Below are 21,018 nucleotides of genomic sequence, written 5' to 3'. Positions count from 1 at the left end.
GGGGGGACACCCTGTATATCTGAAGACACATTTTAGTCAAACACAAACATCAGGCATACATGGCCTTTAAAAAGAGTCAACATTGTCTTCCAAGAATGTGTTTTTGTTTTCCAATTTGAACTGCACATGCTTCCTGTTCAGACGACACCACCACCCTGCTCTCCCTCTACCCCCTGGCAGCCCGGTAGCAGCGACACTACCCTCCACGCGCTCTCGCTGCTGACTCTGCTCTGTCTATTCTGGTCGCAGGTTACCCCCTCCTCTTCCTCCTCCTCCTCCTCCTCCTCCTCGTCAGTGGGTCAGAGCGGCTGGACAGTGAACACACAGGCTGGGACTCGGTGAATGGACAGTGGGCCTGTTACCTAAGCAGAGCCGGGGGATTGTACCGCAGCGCTCCGGGAGGATTATCTCCTCTGCACGCGCCCGTAAGTCCCCAGAGACAACCCCAGCACACTGCTTTCACTCAGCACAGAGCAGGGCCAGAGCGGGGCCAGAGCGGGGCCAGAGCGGGGCCGCACGTCACGCTTGCACACGACTGACACAAATAATGAGTCAAATAATAATGCTTTTATTTGACGTGTTTTTGAGTTCAGGCCAAAGTGAAGTGTTCCGCTTGACCCTGGCGGTGTCTTGTAACAGTATTCTTAAGAGCAGGGAGTATATTTAGCTGTTCTCTATAAAGCCATTCCTTACATGGGGTCACAATGAGCTCAAAGGCAGAGCTCAAAACCAAACATACTTTAATCTGAGTCAAAATGTTTAAACTTACTACTCACTATTAGTTTTTTTTCTTTTTTTCTCTCTTTTGGAGGGTTCGTCTTCACCATCAGTTTGTTATTGCTTTGCCTGAAATGTGTTTATCTTCATGGAGACAAGCAGGCTGTGACATGTGGTCAGGTGAAAGGTCAGAAGACTTGGGACTCAACTTGAACTTGAAGCTCAGTGAGTTGGGACTTGACTTGAACTTGAGACCTGTGACCTGAGAAGATTGATGCTTCTCCTAAAAATATATGTGTTTTTAGGAAATACTTTTCTCTTTACAGTTGATACATGCAGCTCTTAATTTTACAGGAACAAACTGGAACATGTCTCACCCACTTCTGTGTTTGTTACTTAAGATGTAACGGAAGTACTGTGATGTAGTATCCTCAAATGTACTACAGTAATATACAGTTCAATACAGTGAAACAGAGGGAACTACAGAGAACATGATCCTTCTATTTCACTGCAGACAAAGACACTGTTATTGAGCACTTTTAAATCTGAATTCTGTCTATTCAGACTATAATGAGTCACACTAAGATCTTGTCAAGACTTTTAAAAAGGAAGAATTTGCATATATATTGCTTATATAAATACTCATATATAAATATACCGTGGCTTTTAAGTAAAATTTAGTTAAGAATTCATATAAATTGCAAAAATCTAAGCTATATTTGATACTTTGGTTTAAAGATTTGAAATGATTTGAAGCTCAAAGTAGACGACTTGGACTTGACTTGGACTTGACTTGGTCTTATGGGCCAGTGAATCGAGACTCGACTTGCCCGTCTTTGATTTGTGACTTGACTCGGACTTGAGGTCAAAGACTTGAGACTTACTTGAGACTTGCAAAACAAACTTGGTCCCACCTCTGCTAAAAACAATGCACACTTAAGTAAAGATCACACAGTGGACAGCAAGGAGCATTTGGTCGTCACGGACAACGAGTTAAAAACTTTACCGAGGCTTGGAAACTTCACTGAATGTTGACAGATATTTGTGTCTCAAAGCTAATCCTAACTTTTATTTGAACAGAATATATGAAATAAACTGCCAATTTAAATGAAAAACTAAAGACTACCAATCTGTTTTTATGTAATATTTCTGTTATTGGTCTTATTTTTATGTTTAGGATCTGAGAATAGCATCAAGACAAAAAGACTGACATGTTTTTTGGTGACGTTTTACCTCATTTGTTTAACATCTTTAACTATCTTATCTAGTTATCTATAGCCCTATTTGCACAGGATTAGTGTGACCTGTGGACCTTTGCTGATTTGTAATAATTGCAGAGGATGCCTGAGATCTTAATCCCGTGTGAATGTAATTTGTAAAGTAAAAATTCTGCCGTAAATGACCAAACACAGACGTCCGCTGATAACTGAGTTCCGTGTGAATCTGCATCTCAGTGCTTGTTGTTATAATTGTGCTTTTTCTATCTCTTTCTTTTCTTTCCACATTCTTTTCTCTTTCATACGACGGAGTATAAGGCTCAGATAAAAAAAAAAAAAGATGCTGGCGCTACGAGAATAAAGTTGTAACATTTCGACATTAAAGTCGTAATATTACAAGAATAAAGTCATAATTTTACAAGAATAAAGTCGAAGTCAAAATAAAGACGTAATATTATGAGAATAAAGTTATAATATTACGAGAATAAAGTTGTAATAAACTCAAAGTCAAAGTGAAAAATGCCGCAGAAGAATATGCTTTTCAATCCGTGTATCATTCATTCATTCATTTTTCAATATAAAACTAAAAACAAGAAAATGAAAAAACAACTATTTTCTTCATTTGCGCCAGGACTGATCCAGGACTTAACCAGGACTAAATGCAGGTCAGGGACCAAGACTGAGACTGGGATCAGACAAGAACTGAGACCAGGACTGAAACCGGGACCAGACCAAGGACTAGACCAGATGATACCGGGACCAGACCAGGACTGAAAACGGTTTAGTCTTGGTTTTGTCCTGATTCAGTCCTGATTTAGTCCTGGTTCAGTCTGTATGTGGCGCAATATTCCCGCATCGTATTTTAAGTCACGGAAACGCCGTTTCCCATTTCCGTGATTTAAATCAGGACTAAACCGTTTTCAGTCCAGATCTGGTCCCGTCTCAATCCTGGTCTTAGTTCTGGTTTGGTTCCGGACCTGGTTTAGTCCTGATTCAGTCCTGTTTCAGTCGAATGAACGAATGATACACGGATTCTTCTCCTTTACAAAATGCTCCAACTTGTCCAGAGCACCAGCCTACTCATTCAGACTCTCCGAGCAGCCGATATTCTCGTGATATTACGACTTTATTTTGACTACGACTTTATTCTCATAAAATTATGACTTTATTCTCGTAAAATTACGACTTTATTCTTGTAAATGACTTTATTCTTGTAAAATTACTTTTCTTTCGACTTTATTCTCGTAATATTACAACTTTAATGTCGAAATATTACGACTTTATTCTCGTAGCGCCAGCATCTTTTTTTTTTTTTTTTTAAATCTAAGCCTTATACTCCGTCATACTTTCAAATAGAGCAATTTACAGACTTTGCTTACCCCGTACAAATGCATTAAAGTAACACAGAGTTGACGTCCCCAGGTTGAATTTATCCCGTGCGAATAGGGCCGAAGTCGACATCTACTCAGTTCTTGCTCAGTGTTATTTATATATTTGTTCATTTTAATGTGATTCTGGAAAAACGGGGATGGTAGAAGTGAACTAACCCCGCAAATGAGATGCACACAGTTAATGTCATACGGTGGAAGATTCTAGGAAAAAACAAGCAGGTGGTGAACCTTCCAGTGGAAAAGTTAGGTGTGTGGTGCCGTTCCACACGCTGCAGACACACCCACACAGTGTTTTTGGACTGGCCTGTCAGGGGAAAAGTATCTCCTCAAAGTATTCAGAGTACTCAACGTCACTTTATGCCACAAATAAATAATGTTCTGAGGATACAATTTCACTTTTACTAAACTGGGACACCTAACTTCTATATGTTGTATGTGACTTATTTATCTGTTTACTTACTCATTTATTGATGTAAACAGTGAAAAACAGGCCTGAGGTGTGACAAGTGTGGGTTCAAATGTGAATAATGCAGAGGAGTGTTTCTGGAAGTGTGTGGGTGCACATGACAGTGACAGAGTGGGAGCTCACCTCAGCACCCACATGATCCTCACCCCGACCGGGTCTCTACACTCTCAGTGACTCACCCTGGACACTAACTCTGCTCCCTCTCTCTCTTCTCCTCCTCTCCTCATCTCCCCTTTCTCCACCTCCCCTCTCTCTCTCTCTCTCTCTCTACCGCTTCCTCATCTCACCCCCCCCCCCTCTCTTTCTCTCTCCTCATTTCACCTCTCCTCTTTCTCTCTCTCTCTCTCCTCCCTCTCTCTTTCTCTCTCTACCTTTTCTCACCTCTCCTCTCGCTCTCTTTCTATACTTCTCCTCATCTCACCTCTCCCCGTTCACTCTCTATCTCTCTTGCTCTTTCTTTCTCTCTCCATTTCACCTTTCCCCTTTCTTTTTCTGTCTCTGTCTCTCTGTCTTTCTCTCTCTACGTTTTCTCATCTCCCCTCTCTCTGTCTGTCTGTCTGTCTCTCTCCTCTCTCTCTCTTTCTATACTTCTCCTCATCTCACCTCTCCCCTTTCACTCTCTGTCTCTACGTCTCTCTCTCTACCTCTCCCCTCTCTCTACCTCTCTCTCTCTTTCTCTCTCTCGCTCTTTCTTTCTCTCTCCTCTTCACACCTCTTCCCTTTCTCTCTCTCTCTCTCTCTCTCTCTTCTCTCTCTCTCTCTCTCTCTTTCTCACTCTCTCTTCTCTCTCTCTCTCTTTCTATACTTCTCCTCATCTCACCTCTCCCCTTTCACTCTCTATCTCTACGTCTCTCTACCTCTCCTCCTCTCTCCTTTCTCTCTCTCTACATGCCACCTCTCCCTGACCCCTCTCTCTCTCTTTCTCCTCTCCTCATCTCACATCTCCTCTTTCTCTCTCACTCTTTCTCTCACTCTCTCTTTTCCTCTCTTTCTCTCTCTCCTCTCTTCATCTCACCTCTCCTCTCTTGCTCTCTTCCACTCTCTTTCTTCCCACTTCCAACTCTCCTGCCTCGCCCTTCACTCCCCCTGCCTCTCTTTTCTTTCCTCCATTCTTTCTGTATCCCACCTCTCCTCTTTCTTTCTCTCTCTTCCACTCTCTTTCCACTCTCACCTCCCCACCTATCTTTTCTTTCCTCCATACTTCCTTCATGCTCTCTTTCTCTTCACCCATTATCTGTTCTTTGTTGACATTCTCTACGCTCTCTCCCTTTTTTCATTTTTTTCTATCCTCTCTCTTCCTCTCTCTCCCCTCCCTCCCTCTCCCCCTCTCCTCTCGTCCTCAGACCATGCTTCCGTTCGTAGTACTCCTGCCCGTACTCATAGTAGTAGCGGCGGGTGTGTACTACGTGTACAATGAGTTCCTGCTGTTCATGTCCAACGCTCAAGTGCGCAACAAAGTGGTGGTCCTGACCGACGCCGTGTCCGGAGTGGGGACGGGTAAACTCTTCTCATTTGCTCTCTCTTTTGCTCTCTCTTCATTTTTCTTTCTATTTCTTTCTCTTTTTCTTCACTCTTTTCCATCAATAAATCCATCTATTTTCCATCTATCTTGACTTCCAAACCTTATATTCCCGTTACCATTTGACCTTTCGAGTACCACCAGGGCCAAATCACTCTTCAATTAAAGGTGCACTCTGTAACTTGTCTGTTGGAGGGTCCATCAGCTACTTGTCTCCATGGAGATGTGCCTAAAATGTTCCATAGTAGCTCCATAAATGTAAAAATCTCCATGGAGGCTTGTGGAGCTTTGCGACCCCACCAACAGTAACAATAAATGTTTTTTTTAAGATATTTTTGAGCAATAAATAAAACACCTGTAGCTGAATAAATGCATACAAGTTGTTTTATGCCATACTCTGGACAATTTAACCCAAAGCATTAACATCTCCATGGAGCCAAACAGGTTGAGGACTCTCTCCAGAAAAGTTGAACAGTGCATCTTTAAGGGTAAACACAGTCTAAATCAGTGATCTCCAGCCTTTTTCCTTCAGTGAGTTATCTTTACAAAACAAAAATACCGGAGAGCTACTAGTTCTAGCTGTCACAAGAAATTTAGTATATTAAAGAGTCATGGCCTTAGATAAAGTACAGTTAGAATAGAGTGACCAGACGTCCCTGTTTACCCAGGACAGTCCCAGTTTTGAGCCCTGTGTCCCCTGTCCCAGCAGATTTATCCAAAACCACTGATTTGTCACAGTTTTCTACAAGAAATATCCCAGGTGTCCCTATTTTTAACCAATTTGATCCCTGCCAACAATAAACAGAGGCATAAATTGTCATTTGTGTAGGTAAAATAAAGAAAAGCTGCTTAAAAAACGACCAAAACACAAAGAAAATGTGAGTTGAAAGGGCTGAGTGCAGAAAAGTTTTCCTTAATTATTCATTCATTTCACAATTGTATTATTACCAACCACCACAAACCAGGGGTGTCCCAGTTTTTTTTTATATTGAAAATCTGGTCACCATAAGTTAGACGCCTATAAAACATAAACTATTATCCATTTATCAGTGTATAAACTTAGGCATGAAAATAATACATGTGCAATGGTAAAGGCATTTAATTCATCAAATTTGACTTATTCAGCACAGTACGTGTGATTCAGAAAGGTTGGACGTTGGGGATCCCTGGTCTAAATAATAATGATGAACCCAAAAGAGTTTAGTTTCCAAAAAAAAAAAAAAAAAAAAAAAAAAAAAACAAAAAAAAAAAAAAAAAAAAAAACAGTCAAACAGCAGAGGGCCCTTCATCTTTCTGTGAGCAATCTGGAAGTTCTACTGAGCCATGCCTCGAGGTTCTGCTGCATGTGACCCCAGAAACATGACAATATCATGGAGAGTACTACTCAAATGTTCTAACAGTATCTGTATGTGTGTGTTGGGTGTGTGTGTGTGTGTGTGTGTGTGTGTGTGTGTGTGTGTGTGTGTGTGCAGAGTTGTCCCGTCTCTTCCACGTGGGCGGGGCTCGTCTCATCCTGTGTGGGACCAGTTGGGACAAACTGGAGTCTCTGTACGACACCCTGTGTACAGACGCCGACCCTCGAGAGGTGACACACACTACCACATACTACTACTACTAACTAGACTACTACAGTACTACCAACAGTACTACTACAGTACTACCAACAGTACTACTACAGTACTACTAACAGTACTACTAACAAGTACTACTAACTATACTACTACAGTACTACTACAGTACTACAGTACTACTACAGTACTACTAACAGTACTACTACAGTACTACAGTACTACTACTACTACAGTACTACCAACAGTACTACTAACAGTACTACTAACTATACTACTACAGTACTACCAACAGTACTACTACAGTACTACTAACTATACTACTACAGTACTACCAACAGTACTACTACAGTACTACTAACTATACTACTACAGTACTACCAACAGTACTACTACAGTACTACTAACTAGACTACTACAGTACTACTACAACAGTACTACTACAGTACTACTAACAGTACTACTAGTACTACTACAGTACTACCAACAGTACTACTACAGTACTACTAACTAGACTACTACAGTACTACCAACAGTACTACTACAGTACTACTAACTATACTACTACAGTACTACCAACAGTACTACTACACTACTACTAACTATACTACTACAGTACTACTACACTAACAGTACTACTACAGTACTACTAACTACTACTACTACAGTACTACCAACAGTACTACTACTACTACAGTACTACTACTAACTACTACTACTACTACAGTACTACTACTAACAGTACTACTACTACTACAGTACTACTACTACTACTACTACTACAGTACTACTACTAACAGTACTACTACTACAGTACTACTAACTACTACTACAGTACTACACTACACAGTACTACTACACAGTACTACTAACTACTACTACTAACAGTACTACTACTAACAGTACTACTAACAGTACTACTACCAATACTACTACAGTACTACTAACAGTACTACTACAACTAACAATACTACTACAGTACTACTAACAGTACTACTAACAATACTACTAACAGTACTACAGACAGTACTACTAACATTACTACTACAGTACTACTAACAGTACTACTAACAATACTACAGTACTACTACAGTACTACCAACAGTACTACTACAGTACTACGAACAGTACTACTAACAATACTACTACTACTACTACTACAGTACTACAAACAGTACTACCAACAATACTACTACAGTTACTACTAACAGTACTACTAACAGTACTACTAACAATACTGCTAACAGTACTACTAACAATACTACTAACAGTACTACCAACATTACTACTAACAGTACTACCAACAGTAGTACTAACAATACTACCAACAATACTACTAACAATACTACTAACAGTACTACCAACACTACCAACAGTACTACCAACAGTACTATAAACAGTACTATACTACTAACAGTACTATCAACAGTGGAAGGGGAAGCACAGTATTTACTCCAATAACAGTACTGTTACACTGTACTATATATTACTCAAGTAAAAGTACTGTTACACTGTACTCAAGTACTAAAATTTTATAAGATAAATGTATTAAAGTATACAGTACATGTATGTGTGTACATGAGGTACTTAGTGTGTATTTACAGTGTACTCCTTCAGTGGTTCAGTGTTTGGAAGCCCAAAACGTTCTTGTTGCATAGTCCAGATGTCCACCGATGAAAGCTCTACATTTAATGAGAAATGTTTACCAAAATACTAGTTGTATCCAGATACATGGTGTGAGTACTGTATTGTGTACTTTAACATTTTACACCATGCTGTTTGTGGTTGAAGCCTAAATAGTGCACCATGTATTCTTTTGATTTTAGCAGAGTAACTTATTCTGAATATATGTATAATTCCCCAGTCGTCCAGGTGTGACCCAAAGCAAATGAAAACTGAACTCTGGACAAAGGTTTTAGTATCAGACGTTTGGCAGCAGGTCCAGGAGGCGTCTTTCTTTTTGTCATGTGTTGGTGGGACACTGCTGGAGAGAAGTGAGCTCAGTCTGAAGTGAGATGCTCCTCTGCTGCTCTGCTCCTCTGCTCCTCAGACGTTTGCCCCTAAGCTGGTGCTGGTGGACTTCAGTGACCCGGACAGCCTGGAGGAGGTGGTGACGGAGGTGGTGGACTGTTATGGTTATGTGGACGTGCTCATCTGTAACAGCAGCATCAAGGTCAAAGGTCCTGTCCAGAGCATCTCCCTGGACGTGGACCGCAACATCATGGACATCAACTACTTTGGGCCCTGCACGCTGGCCAAAGGTGCGACAACACTGCAGAGAATACAGACCCTTTGACAGTTTGTAAAAGCTAACGGAAGGCACTGCTCTGTCTGTCTGTTTGTCTTCCCCAAATTAGACTTTCTCTGATCTCTGTTTGAACACAGTCTGACCAGAAACAAGTGATTGAGTTGGAATGGAAACTGAGCTGATTTGTGCTGTTAAAGTGAAAGTCTCGCTCAGTTATTCTTACAGTTTTAGTAAGCTTTAGTAAGTCATGTACGCTTAAATCCATTTAGTATTTTTCTTGAATTGTGTCACCATGATAACTGATTGAACATTTGACACTGCAAATGATCAATTATTTCTTTCTAGATTTCAGAAGTGGAGACGACTGAACATAATGCCGTTTCAAAGTGAAAATGTGCATATATATGTAACACCTAGAGGATCTACAGGAAGCTTTAATAACAAAGTCAGTCAGTGTGTGGGTCAAACAGCCATACAGCAGCTTTTATTACAGGTTAAACAAACGTTAAGGTTGATTGGTAAAGGAAAGGTGAGGATGCCACTGCAGAGGTGAGGCTCCACACTAAAGCTGATCTGGAGGAGACATGCTACAAGTGAAAAACAAACAAGATTAATGCAAAGAAAACTGAAAACACCCAATTACAAGTGCCACCACCACCAGTAACTATAAATAAGGGCACCCTCTACAGTGAGCCCCTCCACACTCTGTGATCTACAGCCTACACTCACTGCAGAACTACTGTATATAGGCAGTAGTATAATTCAAACTAAAAACTCATAAAAACAGCAAACAGCACTGAGCCTCCTCTGGACTGTTTGGTCATGGTTATTTCTGGACTATTTCCCAGAAAGAACCATGTGTTAGTCCTGCTCAGGAAGAGGAAGTGAGCTGCTGCACCTCTGACCTTTATGGTCTCTGTCATGTGACACATGACACATGATCAGCTGCCTTGCCACATATAGACATATACATACGTAGAAATGGGACAAATCAAGTTGGTTTAAATAATAACTCCTCCTCTGCATGTGAGTGATGCCAGAGCTTGGTTAGAAATGCAAGCATGTATCTGACCGTATTTGCTAAAAATGCAGTTAAATTCCAGGTCAGACTGTATGTGCGTGTGAATGGGGTCTCCAACCTATTTCCTCCACAAAATGAAAATGCGAGAAAGCTACTAGTTTAAATGGTCACAAGAAATAAATTGTACATAAAAGCAAATGGAAGACTAAGATGGGATATAGTTAGATAAAACATATTTATTCATGAGTGCACAAGATCAGACATCACAATGATCGTTTTGCAATAACAATGGGCAATAGGCATTTACTTAATCAAATGTGAGTTATTCAGGACAATATGTGTAATTCAGAAATCTCTTGATGAGCTACTTGAAAAGAGATCAAGAGCTCCTGGTAGCTCCTGAGCTACAGGTTAGAGAAGCCTGGGCTATAAAGATACACAGGCAGAACATGTATGTCATAAAAGTGTTCCTGTCCCCCAGGTGTGCTCCCCTCCATGATGTCCAGGAGGGGTGGGCAGATCGTGCTGGTCAACAGTATCCACAGCAAACTGGCAGTCCCTTTTAGAAGCTCCTGTGAGTATTGTGAATGCTTTCAATTACTGAACCCCTCTGTATCTGCATCTGTATTAGTGCATTTGTCTCTACACATGGCTTATGTGTGGCTTGTAAAAGAAACAAGTACAAAGGTTTTGTGGGCTGTGCTTGGGCCCCGGGCCACGTCTGAAACATCTGACACTAATGGTTTAGAGCCAAAACAAACAGTCATGTGGTAGAGTGTCATTCCTGTCATTCACACGAGCAGGTGGAGCTTTAGTTTTCACACATATATTTAGTTGTGTCATTTTGTGTGTGTCTGTATTTGGAAGGATGTGAATAAGCACAGTTGTGTACATACAGAAGACATCACATGACATGGAACATAACGAGCCATACAGTGGAAGAGCAGCTAGCGCTCTCATCTCACAGCAGGAAGGTTCTGTGTTTGATCCCTGGCTCGCCTGTGCTTTCTGTGCTGTTGGTATGTTTCTGTGTTCAGGTTTCCCCCATCAACACAAAACATGCACCACAGTCAAAGACCAGCTCCACATCTGTGCCTATATGATCACAGTTTGCTTCTTCACTGACGTGAAACTTGACCTGACCTGCTTCTCTCCATGGAAATAAATATTTTAATGTTATACTGTGCAACATTCCAGGCAAAGTAATAACATCTCCATGGACACAAGCAGGTGGTGGCGGAGCTTCCAGCAGAAAAGTGACTTAGTCTTAGTGTATCTTAAACTTGGCTTTGTCATTCAGAAAGTGTGTTTGATAAAGCAGGTACCAGTAGAGGAACGCTGATCTATTAGACTTTGTTCAGACTGCAGCCTGAAGTGACCCAAAATCCGATTTTTTGGCCTCTATGTTCCTGTATCTGATCTTTTAATGTCAGTCTGAACCACACAGATCCGATTTTTTCAAATGTGATCCAGGACACTTGGATCTGTGCTCCTGAAACTGATACATATCTGATCTTTTGACATTCAGTCTGAACAGCCAAAGTGCATTCATCCACCTACACGTTATCAACAAGCCACAAACATCACTGTTCTGCGCTGAAGTAGGTGAAAATTGTTAATGAACTCCGTGTCACTGAAGCGAAGCACATCACCACTCACCACTCTTGGCTCCGTCTCCACATCCACACGTTCCTTTCAATGGACGTTGCTGCCACTGTCCCACAAAACACCACGGTCAAAAACCTCGTCCTTCTCCTTCTCAATCTCCTCCTTAAAACAAGTAAGTTGTTCATGTTCTGGCTCCGGTACGAGAGGAACTTTAAAATCTCCAGGTGTTCAATGCTGCGTCCATGTTTGGACAACTTCTGTAAACACAGAGACGCTCGCTGCGGTTGACGTCGTCGTGTCTCCAGTGTCACATGTGAGACACTTTTGGGCTGTTTAATGTTCACACTGGAGTCACATACAAGTCACATTTAATTGGAAATGTGAACGACCTCGAAAAAACATCAGATTTCACAAAAAAATCTGAATTGAGCCTTAAGCCCTGCAGTCTGAATGTAGCCTTACACAGTGTGAATGAAAGTGAAAGAGTTCATGTTCATGTGTCACAAACATGAATAAGAGCTGTACTGTGCTGTTTGTTCTCATAATAATGTTAACACAACCATGTGAGTGTGTGTATTTGATCTGTGCAGACGCTGCCTCTAAACACGCGGCTCAGGCCTTCTTTGACTGTCTGCGGGCCGAGGTGGAGGAGTACGGCATCTCTGTGAGCACCATCACCCACACCTTCATCAACGCCTCTGACCCCCCTGCCCCCGCCCCCGCCCCTGAGCCCGCCCCCCAGACCAACCGCCTCTGGGACTGTGAGTATCACTACTGCAAATATTATTACACAGCTGCCTGTGGGCCTGAGTACAAGTACTGCAAGTACTTCCAGACTGACCACACGGCGCATAATCCCACACTACTGCTGTTTAGAACTTCTGAAGAGCAGTGTGGTATTGTGGACATTTCCAGGTCAACTTTTGATGATGTGAGTGAAGCTCATGTTGACACGTCACCTGACTCTCTCCAGACTCATGTGTGTAATATAATATGTGTCATAATAATAGAGTTCTACACATCAGTCTGGGATGTTCTCTCTGAAAGGACGGGCAGATCTGAGCAATGACGTTGAATACAGGAGAATAAACATGTATGAATCACTCCAAATACACCTTCAAGAGGGGACATGAGAAATAAGGGCCTGTTTACACGAGAACACTTGTGAGTAAAACCAACAAAATCATTTTAAAACACAACAGACTTCAGGCACTCCAAAGAAGTAGAAAAAATAAAAAAATTGCACAAGGAAAAATGTAGTTAATGTTAATGTAGTCTTCATCAGGGCTTAGTTGAGTTGTTAAGCCCTGATGAAGACCAGTTAAGGTCGAAACATGTTGGCTTTGGCCATTCAAATAAAGGCCTTTTAACTACATTTATGATTTTTTACTTTTTCTTCTTCTTTGCAGTGCCTGGAGTCCGTTCAGTTTTAGTTTTGATCCTTTTTCCAAGAGCACCCTCTACCTCAGGCATGTCCAAACTATGGTCCGGGGGCCAAATGTGGCCCTCAGACAAGTTTTTCTTGGCCCTCAGACTTCCAGGTGAATTGGCCCAAATTACCTTGCGTCAATTAAAAACATATTTTTTACTGCAAGTTTTTTTTGAAAATCTACCTTGATAAAGCTAATATTTCATATTTAGTGTGTAGTTTTAAGGATCTTGAAACTACATGAATAAAGACTGATGGTTCATTCTAACGTGATAAACATGCACATATTTCAATTATTCTCTGTATTGAGCATCAGTCTACTGCCCTCAATCGGCCCTATGCTTCGTCTGTGTTTAGATATGTGGCCCTTGATAAAAAAAAGTTTGGACACCCCTGCTCTACCTGCTCCCACTGATTGGAACACCTGCAGCAAACAGCCACATTTTTGTTCTTTCTTGAGAAAATAATTTGATCATAAGTGCCTTTCATTTAGACAGTGACAGCATTTTTTGGGGCTTATAAACTCAAAAATGGAATAAAAAGTAAAGACGCGACGCCACTTTTGCATCTTCTGTTCAGACAGTCATCATGTAAACGTAGACTAAACTTCAGACACGTCACACGTTGTAGTGGCAGTTTAACTCCAGTTTGCCACTATAGCTGTGAGAGCTGTGTGGCTTTAGCTTGACTCATGTGTCTAAGATGAAAACCGAAAGATTCAATGTCCAAACGTACAGAATATTGCTTATGAGGTTTAATTGAAGATGCAGCTTCCACAACTTAAGATGACACAATATATCCGGATCACACGATCAAAAAACTGTATGACCTCAACCCCCTACAGCTTCCACACAAAGAATAATCAGGCCACATAGGCCACCTGGCTATGAGCCACTAGGCTCCACCCCTAAGGCTCCACCACAAACACCTTGAACCAATGTGGGACAAAAATGGCTGTAACACACTTTAAATCACTTCCAGGTCTGCTTTACCTTAAGGAGGAACCACTCTCTACTCTCAGACGTCTGCAGTGACGGGATCAGCTCTGGGTGTAACTAACTGCAGGGTGGCTCTGGTGCTTTAAGCGGGTTACTTGCCGATTGCCTTTTACACCAACTACGACAACTGCTGGGTGTATTTGACCAGAGCAGCATCGTTTCACTCAGGTTCACATGATAACACACGTAATAAAACCCGCTGTAGGGGACAAAAAGACTTTTAGTGAATTATTTCCACATTCTTTCTAACATTTTGCTTAATAATGTTCAGCATCAAAAGCAGTGAATCTCCAGTAGAGTTCTGCAGGCCCCTGTCCTCCACCTGAGATTAGGACATCACATTCTAGATCATGAGTTCAACCTGTATTGGATGGGAGTTCTTCATGTATGTGTATGACAGAATGTTCACCAGTTACCGTGGTGACACAATGCACACATTAGCAAATACTGCCAAAATGTTTAGATTGTCTGAAAACTCAAGAACAAAAAAATTCAAAAAGGATTTAAAGTTCACATTTTCAGGAGTCTGTGATCAGTCTGAGTGTTCATGGTCGTGTTTAGGAGTTTGATTTGAGAGTGACTCACTGAAAAACTAATGCTAGATAAAATCATTTGAGAGACTTGTGTAACCTCTCACCTGTCAAAAGTTTTAGAACACCACACTTTTTCCTTTTTTACTGTTTACTGTTGCCCAAATCATATTCTAAACTTTTGATTGATGAAAGTGTCCATTTTTGGCAGATAGAACAGCTGAACACACCCGTGGCTCGTTCTTTTTATAATAGAAATCAAATATTGTTCAGAAAGTTCTTCCCAAGTCTGTTGCAGAAGTTCTAAAAATGTGTGGCACTTGTAGGTTTAGTTTAGTTTATTTGTTTATTCATCAAGGACAATGCACATGAAAACATTGAGCTACACAGAGAGGCCATATGCTTGTACAAGGTTATAGCAAAATTGCGAATTTCCACCTTGAGTCCCTGGACAGGTTGATGTCATAAATGACGAACATGCCAATACAATAGAATGTACAGTAATGCAATCATTCATCCAGTCAAGCAAAAAGTAAGACTAGTCCCTTACAGTCTCAGTCACCACATCCATACATTACTTATTTACATATTTACAGTTCATATTGCAGCATTCATACAGGACAGATTCATGTGTACAGGTTTGTTTGGGTAAAAGCCGTTGTTTGTTCAGGCGTGCAAACATTTCATAATTAGTACATGATATAATTTTATGTGGGAGGCTGTTCCACAAGTTTCTGGCTCTATAGTTTATGGCTCTATAGGAGAATGATGATTGACCAAATGAGGTCCAGGTTTTCAAGCTTTACCATCTTGTTCTTTTTTCCTGAGGTAGTTTCGGCAGAGCTTGGACTTGTGTTTTGTTCTTTTCTATTTTTTTTAACCTCTGTTTGTTCAGTTCTTACCTTTGTACCATTTAAAGCTCTTGCACGACTTGAATTGCAATAAATAACTGGAAAAATTATCGTGTTCTAAAACTTTTGACCGGTAGTGTAAATCTATAACCAGTGTTGGGGAGTAACGGATTACATGTACCGGCGTTATGTAATCAGAGTACAAATTATGAGTAACTGTATTCAGTTACAGTTACTGTTTCAATGAGTGGTAATTAGATTACAGTTACTTGGTTGGAATAAATGGATTACACAGCGGTATTTTCCTGTTTTCACATTTTGGGCTATATCCCTTTTATTTATTTATTTAGTTTCAGTAATTCCACTCATTGCCGGACACTTAATCAGGCCTAAAACCAGGTCTAAACCAGGTCTAAAACCAGGTCTAAACCAGGTCTAAACCAGGTCTAAAACCAGGTCTAAAACCAGGTCTAAAAGCCAGGTCAGGTCTAAATCCAGGTAGAAACCAGGTCTAAAACCAGGTCTAAACCAGGTCTAAATCCAGGTCCAAACCAGGTCTAAACCAGGTCTAAATCCAGGTCTAAACCAGGTCTAAACCAGGTCTAAAACCAGATCTAAACCAGGACTAGAACCAGTTCTAAACTATGTCTCAAATAGGATTTAACAGGACTAAACGATGCTGTGTGGACGTGTCTCTTCTTCTATCAATAATATTTTTAATTTGGTAAAAAGTAAAGTCTGGGCTTTTTATTTTCTTTTAGCAGATAAAACATCTTATGTTATGATTTCCTCGTCTTTGCTTCTCTACAGCAAATCAAGTAATCCAAAGTATTCAGATTACGTTACTCACCTAAACTAACTTAATGGATTCTGTTACAAACTCCATTTTGAGGTATGTAATCTGTAATCTGTAGGGGAATACATTTTAAAAGTAACCTTCCCAACACTGTGTATAACTAGGTCAGTAATTTATTGTCAGATTGTGATTAAAAAATACAAAGCATTAATATTGTGTAACATTCTCTCGTGTGTGCAGACATCTCCAGTCACCTGAGCCATGGTGTGCGTCCTTCTGTGCTCGCCCGAGAGGTGCTCCAGACGGTGAACAGGAAGAAGAAGGAGGTGCTCCTCTCGCACCCCCTGCCCCGTCTGGCCCTGTACCTGCGCTCTCTGCTGCCCCCTCTGCTCTTCTCTGTGCTGTCCGCGGGGGTGCGAGACTCCGCCCTCGCCGAGAACATCCAGTAGATCCTGATTTATAAAGCCCGGAGTTAACACTAAAACAAACACTTGTACAACAGGGACAAGAGGGAGAGATGAAGACGAGGGTCGCACAGTTGAAAGGAACTGTATGTAGTTTGTGCTCTTACTGTTTTAGGTTAGGTTGCTTTATTCGTACTCGTAGTCAGTGTTGGGGAGTAACAGATTACATGTACCAGCGTTACGTAATCAGAGTACAAATTATGAGTAACTGTACAGTTACTGTTTCAATGAGAGGTAATTGGATTACAGTTACTTTGTTGAAATAAATGGATTACATGGCGGTATTTTCCTATTTTCACATTTTGGGCTAAACCAGGACTAAACCAGGACTAAACCAGGACTAAACCAGGTCTAAACCAGGACTAAACAATATGACACTAACAGTAGGTAGACATACTTTAAGGCAGCAGTGAGCTCATATAGAAATCATTTCTCTATCAATAATATTTTTTTATACGGTAAAGTAAAGTCTGGGCTTTTTATTTTCTTTTAGCAGACAAAACATCTTATGTGAAGATTCTAGTCTTTGCAACTTTACAGCAAACAAGTCTGTTCATGGAGACTTGGGCTCAGCCAATTTGAAGAACAAACAAGAATTTTCAGGATGTGGTCGCTACATTCATGCAGTTTTAAAAAGCATGACAATATCAAGTAATCCAAAGTATTCAGATTACGTTACTCACTTTAAGTAATTTAATGGATTACATTACAAACTACATTTTGAGGTATGTAATCTGTAATCTGTAGGGGATTACATTTTAAAAGTCACCTTCCCGACACTGCCTGTAGGTAAATTTGTTTTGCAGATTTGAGAGGCTGGTCCCACATTTCACATTTCATTCATCCACATTATGTACAATAAACACCTATAAAAACACAATTATAAAATAAAGTGTTGCAGTGCTCCAGTGCAGAATGGTTTTGTTCTGCAAACCATTCTGTTTTAGAAAAGTTACTACAATCACCACTGAACCTGTATAACCAGAGTCTTCACCTGCAGACAGAGAACACACACAACTTTGTCTCATTCTAAGTTTATGTTCAGGCCTCATGTGAAGCTCAGAACCTCCAGAATCCCCTCCCTGAGCTGCAGAGGCTGCACTAGCACTGACTCATGACTGTGTGCAGGTGCTGGGGTTTAGGTAGAGACCATTCAGATCAGAGAGAAGCATTTGAGGTCTAAACACACTGGATTTCAGCACTGAACCTGGCAACCCAAATGAGAGACTTGAACCAAAACACAAATTATAACATAAAGAAATAGAACATGTAATTAAGAATAAATCAAGATTATAGTTGCTATCAGTAAGAGTTATATTTGATTTGGACATGTTTACCTCATTTTCAAAATCAAAATCTTACATACAGTTCCTTTAAACTTAAAAGCTTTGAGAGAAAACTGAAACAGTTTGTAGTAGTCTAAAGTACAGGCTGCACGTCAAATCTTACAGACATTTAGTTCTGATTCAGTTCTATTTACATTTTCAGCATCTTTGCAGTAGTGTAGAGCTGTGTAAAATGTATTCAGTGAAGCTGTAATGGAAGGGTAAGTTGTATGTTTATAGTTGAAAAGTATGTCGAGAGAATGAGTCGATTTAAACTTAAAAACGTAACTTTTAAAAACACGTGGGTTCTGTGAAGGTTTTCGCATGAATGTGTGTAATCTTCATAAATCATTACATACTATTTGAGGCATTATTGTTATTATTTTTATTATTATGTTCTACCCCAAATCCTCTCTGCTAGTACTTAACTGAATGCGTGTCCTTCGTGGGATGTCCACCAGAGGGCAGCAGTCACGCACCAAATACGTATGATAATGACTAGATACACATTTTTTAACGTGTTGTAAAATATAATATGTTCAGTAATTACAGTTTTGCCAAGTTTAAGTTACATTATGGAATTGTTGCAAAAAAATAAATAAAACTGACAATATTTACAGATTTTGGTGGATTATTTCACAAAACTATTAGGCCTACAAAACGTGACATCCACTAGATGATTTAGATTCTTGTTTTGTTTCATTCACACATGTTTAACACACAAACCCTGCACATTTAGGCTGAGTTCTTCTGAGATCATTTTGTGTAATATCTGGCGATTGTCTGGAGATTGCAAAAACGAATCTTTTACACCAGGTCATATAATGTTTCTTTTTGCTTGTGTGGGAATAGCACATATTAAGAAAAGGTCGAGCATTACTTTTGTCTGTAATCTATGAGGTTTTCTTTTGGTGGGTGCAGTGTTCCATAATCTTAAAAGATATCAGGAGTGTTCTAGCAAATATATTTGACAATTAACTTCATTAACTCTTTATGTTATATTGACAGATACATTTGTTTTAAAGTCCCATTTTTGTGCTCTGTGCTCCATATAGAAAAGGTTTCAAAGGTAGTCCTACACTTTTTTTTTTTTAACAAATGTTTCGACATTTGTCAGGCTGGTACCACCTAGTGCCTCTGCTCGATTTCATTTCTCTCCAGCGACTTGGTCAGGAATCAGAATACACTAGACGGTTCACAAAAACCCTGGAAGTGCGAATCCAAGCACCAGCCAATCAGCATCAGTGTTGCCAACGGTTCCCGAGATCGAGGATTTAAAGCCGGAACAATGAGAATGTTTGGTGAATTTTATCAAGGGGAAAGACGTTATTGCCCTTCTTCTTGCAGGATTTGGGAAAAGTTTAATATACTGGTTAGCCCCATTAGTGGCGCATTACATACGTCACGACCAAATAGCAGTGATTGGGTAAATAAAAAAAGTACCCGCCTACTGTCAAGCAAATGAATTCTAACGCTGCGAGGTCAGACGGATTCTACAACATGAAACAGGCTGATGAATCAGGTTAGTTTTATATATGATCCATGCATGATTCTCTTACAATCTCCCCTGAGCACCATACGAGTCCGTGCCTCTTGTACAAGGTTCGTTCCACAATCCTACATAACCAGGAAGCTCATCACAGCAGGATACAAAAGAATACACCACAACATCACAAACTTGATGCAGTGTGCAGCAATTTGTCAGCACAGTGTGAAGGGCAAGATGGTGATCATCTATGACACATAATTTCCTAAGCGCAGTACATTACCTCCTCTTATATCTGATCACACATTATTACTTACAAAAAATATATATAGGACATTTCTTGTTTGTTTTGTCCCACATGGATACAGTGGAAAGTCTCTCATGTCATATGTTGTTATTTGCCAGTAATGTAAAGTACTTTTGTTTATGTTGTTTTCACAGGTTAACACAGAGTAGTGTGACATTTTTTTTAAAGAATTGTAAGAACAAGCTGGTTTTAATATGTGTAATTAATTTCCTTGTCATTACATATTTGAATCTGACCTGCAAAAGTGAGATTCAGAGCCCAGGAGGGGCACATGTATCATTTTAACATTTACAGTTCATTCCATTTCGTCATGCCCCTCTTGTTCTTTTACACATGTAATAACATCACCCAAACATAATTATTTTAAGGTATACTCGTACTTATTATAAAATGTCAAAAAAAAAAAAAAAAAAAAAATAAACATTCTGGGTGATTACCTAAAAAGTCATTGTCCAAATTACTCTTTAAGATTTTTTTTTCTTTTATCTGACTCAGCTTGGCAGATATGTGTGAGAAACTGGTTTTACAATTCTTGGTTCTTGGTTAACTAAAAATTAAAAATGAAGAATTTGAAACTTTGCTTTATGCCGTTATCAGTGTTGGGAAGGTGACTTTTAAAATGTATTCCCCTACAGATTACAGATTACATACTTCAAAATGTAGTTTGTAACGGAATCCATTAAAATATTTAAAGTGAGAAACGTAATCTGAATATTTTGGATTACTTGATTTGCTGCAGAGAAGCAGAGTCGAGAATATCGTAAGAAAAGATGTTTTATCTGCTAAAAGAAAATAAAAAGCCCAGACTTTACTTAACTGTATTAAAAATATCATTGAAAGAAAGAGGAGGAAACACGGTCCGCATGGCATGATTTAGTCCTGTTAAATCCTGTTTTAGACCTGGTTTAGTCCTGGTTTAGACCTGGTTTGGACCTGATTTAGACCTGGTTTTAATTGTGGTTTAGACCTGGTTTTAGTCCTAGTTTAGTCCTGGTTTAGTCCTGGTTTAGTATCCGGCAATGAGTGGAATTATCGAAAAAAAAAAAGAAAAAGGGATATAGCCCAAAATGTGAAAAC

At 40.0% G+C, this 21,018-nt stretch overlaps 1 protein-coding gene across 1 annotated transcript; it reads left to right on the top strand.

Annotated features, from left to right (window-relative positions):
• Positions 1 to 310: 310 nt before the first annotated feature.
• On the top strand, positions 311 to 18,751 carry dhrs7cb (dehydrogenase/reductase (SDR family) member 7Cb). The gene is made up of 7 exons (XM_055150200.1): positions 311 to 425; positions 5,135 to 5,288; positions 6,783 to 6,895; positions 8,929 to 9,139; positions 10,629 to 10,721; positions 12,346 to 12,516; positions 16,600 to 18,751. Exons 2-7 carry the CDS (start codon positions 5,138 to 5,140, stop codon positions 16,806 to 16,808), a joined length of 948 nt encoding a protein of 315 aa, XP_055006175.1. The 5' UTR covers positions 311 to 425; positions 5,135 to 5,137; the 3' UTR covers positions 16,809 to 18,751.
• The last annotated feature ends 2,267 nt before the right edge of the window (positions 18,752 to 21,018 follow it).

Source organism: Boleophthalmus pectinirostris, unplaced genomic scaffold, assembly GCF_026225935.1.
Source record: "Boleophthalmus pectinirostris isolate CB_2022bp ecotype Guang Dong unplaced genomic scaffold, ASM2622593v1 HiC_scaffold_14, whole genome shotgun sequence".
NCBI lineage: Eukaryota > Metazoa > Chordata > Actinopteri > Gobiiformes > Gobiidae > Boleophthalmus > Boleophthalmus pectinirostris.
Note: the sequence above shows the minus strand (reverse complement) of the source record. Positions and strands in the feature narration are given on the sequence as shown.

Coding starts and splice junctions, on each gene's coding strand:
- dhrs7cb (XM_055150200.1), top strand. CDS start 5,138: ATGCTTCCGTTCGTAGTACTCCTGCCCGTACTCATAGTAGTAGCGGCG. Junction 5,289..6,782: donor CGTGTCCGGAGTGGGGACGG/GTAAACTCTTCT, acceptor GTGTGTGTGCAG/AGTTGTCCCGTCTCTTCCAC. Junction 6,896..8,928: donor CAGACGCCGACCCTCGAGAG/GTGACACACACT, acceptor TCTGCTCCTCAG/ACGTTTGCCCCTAAGCTGGT.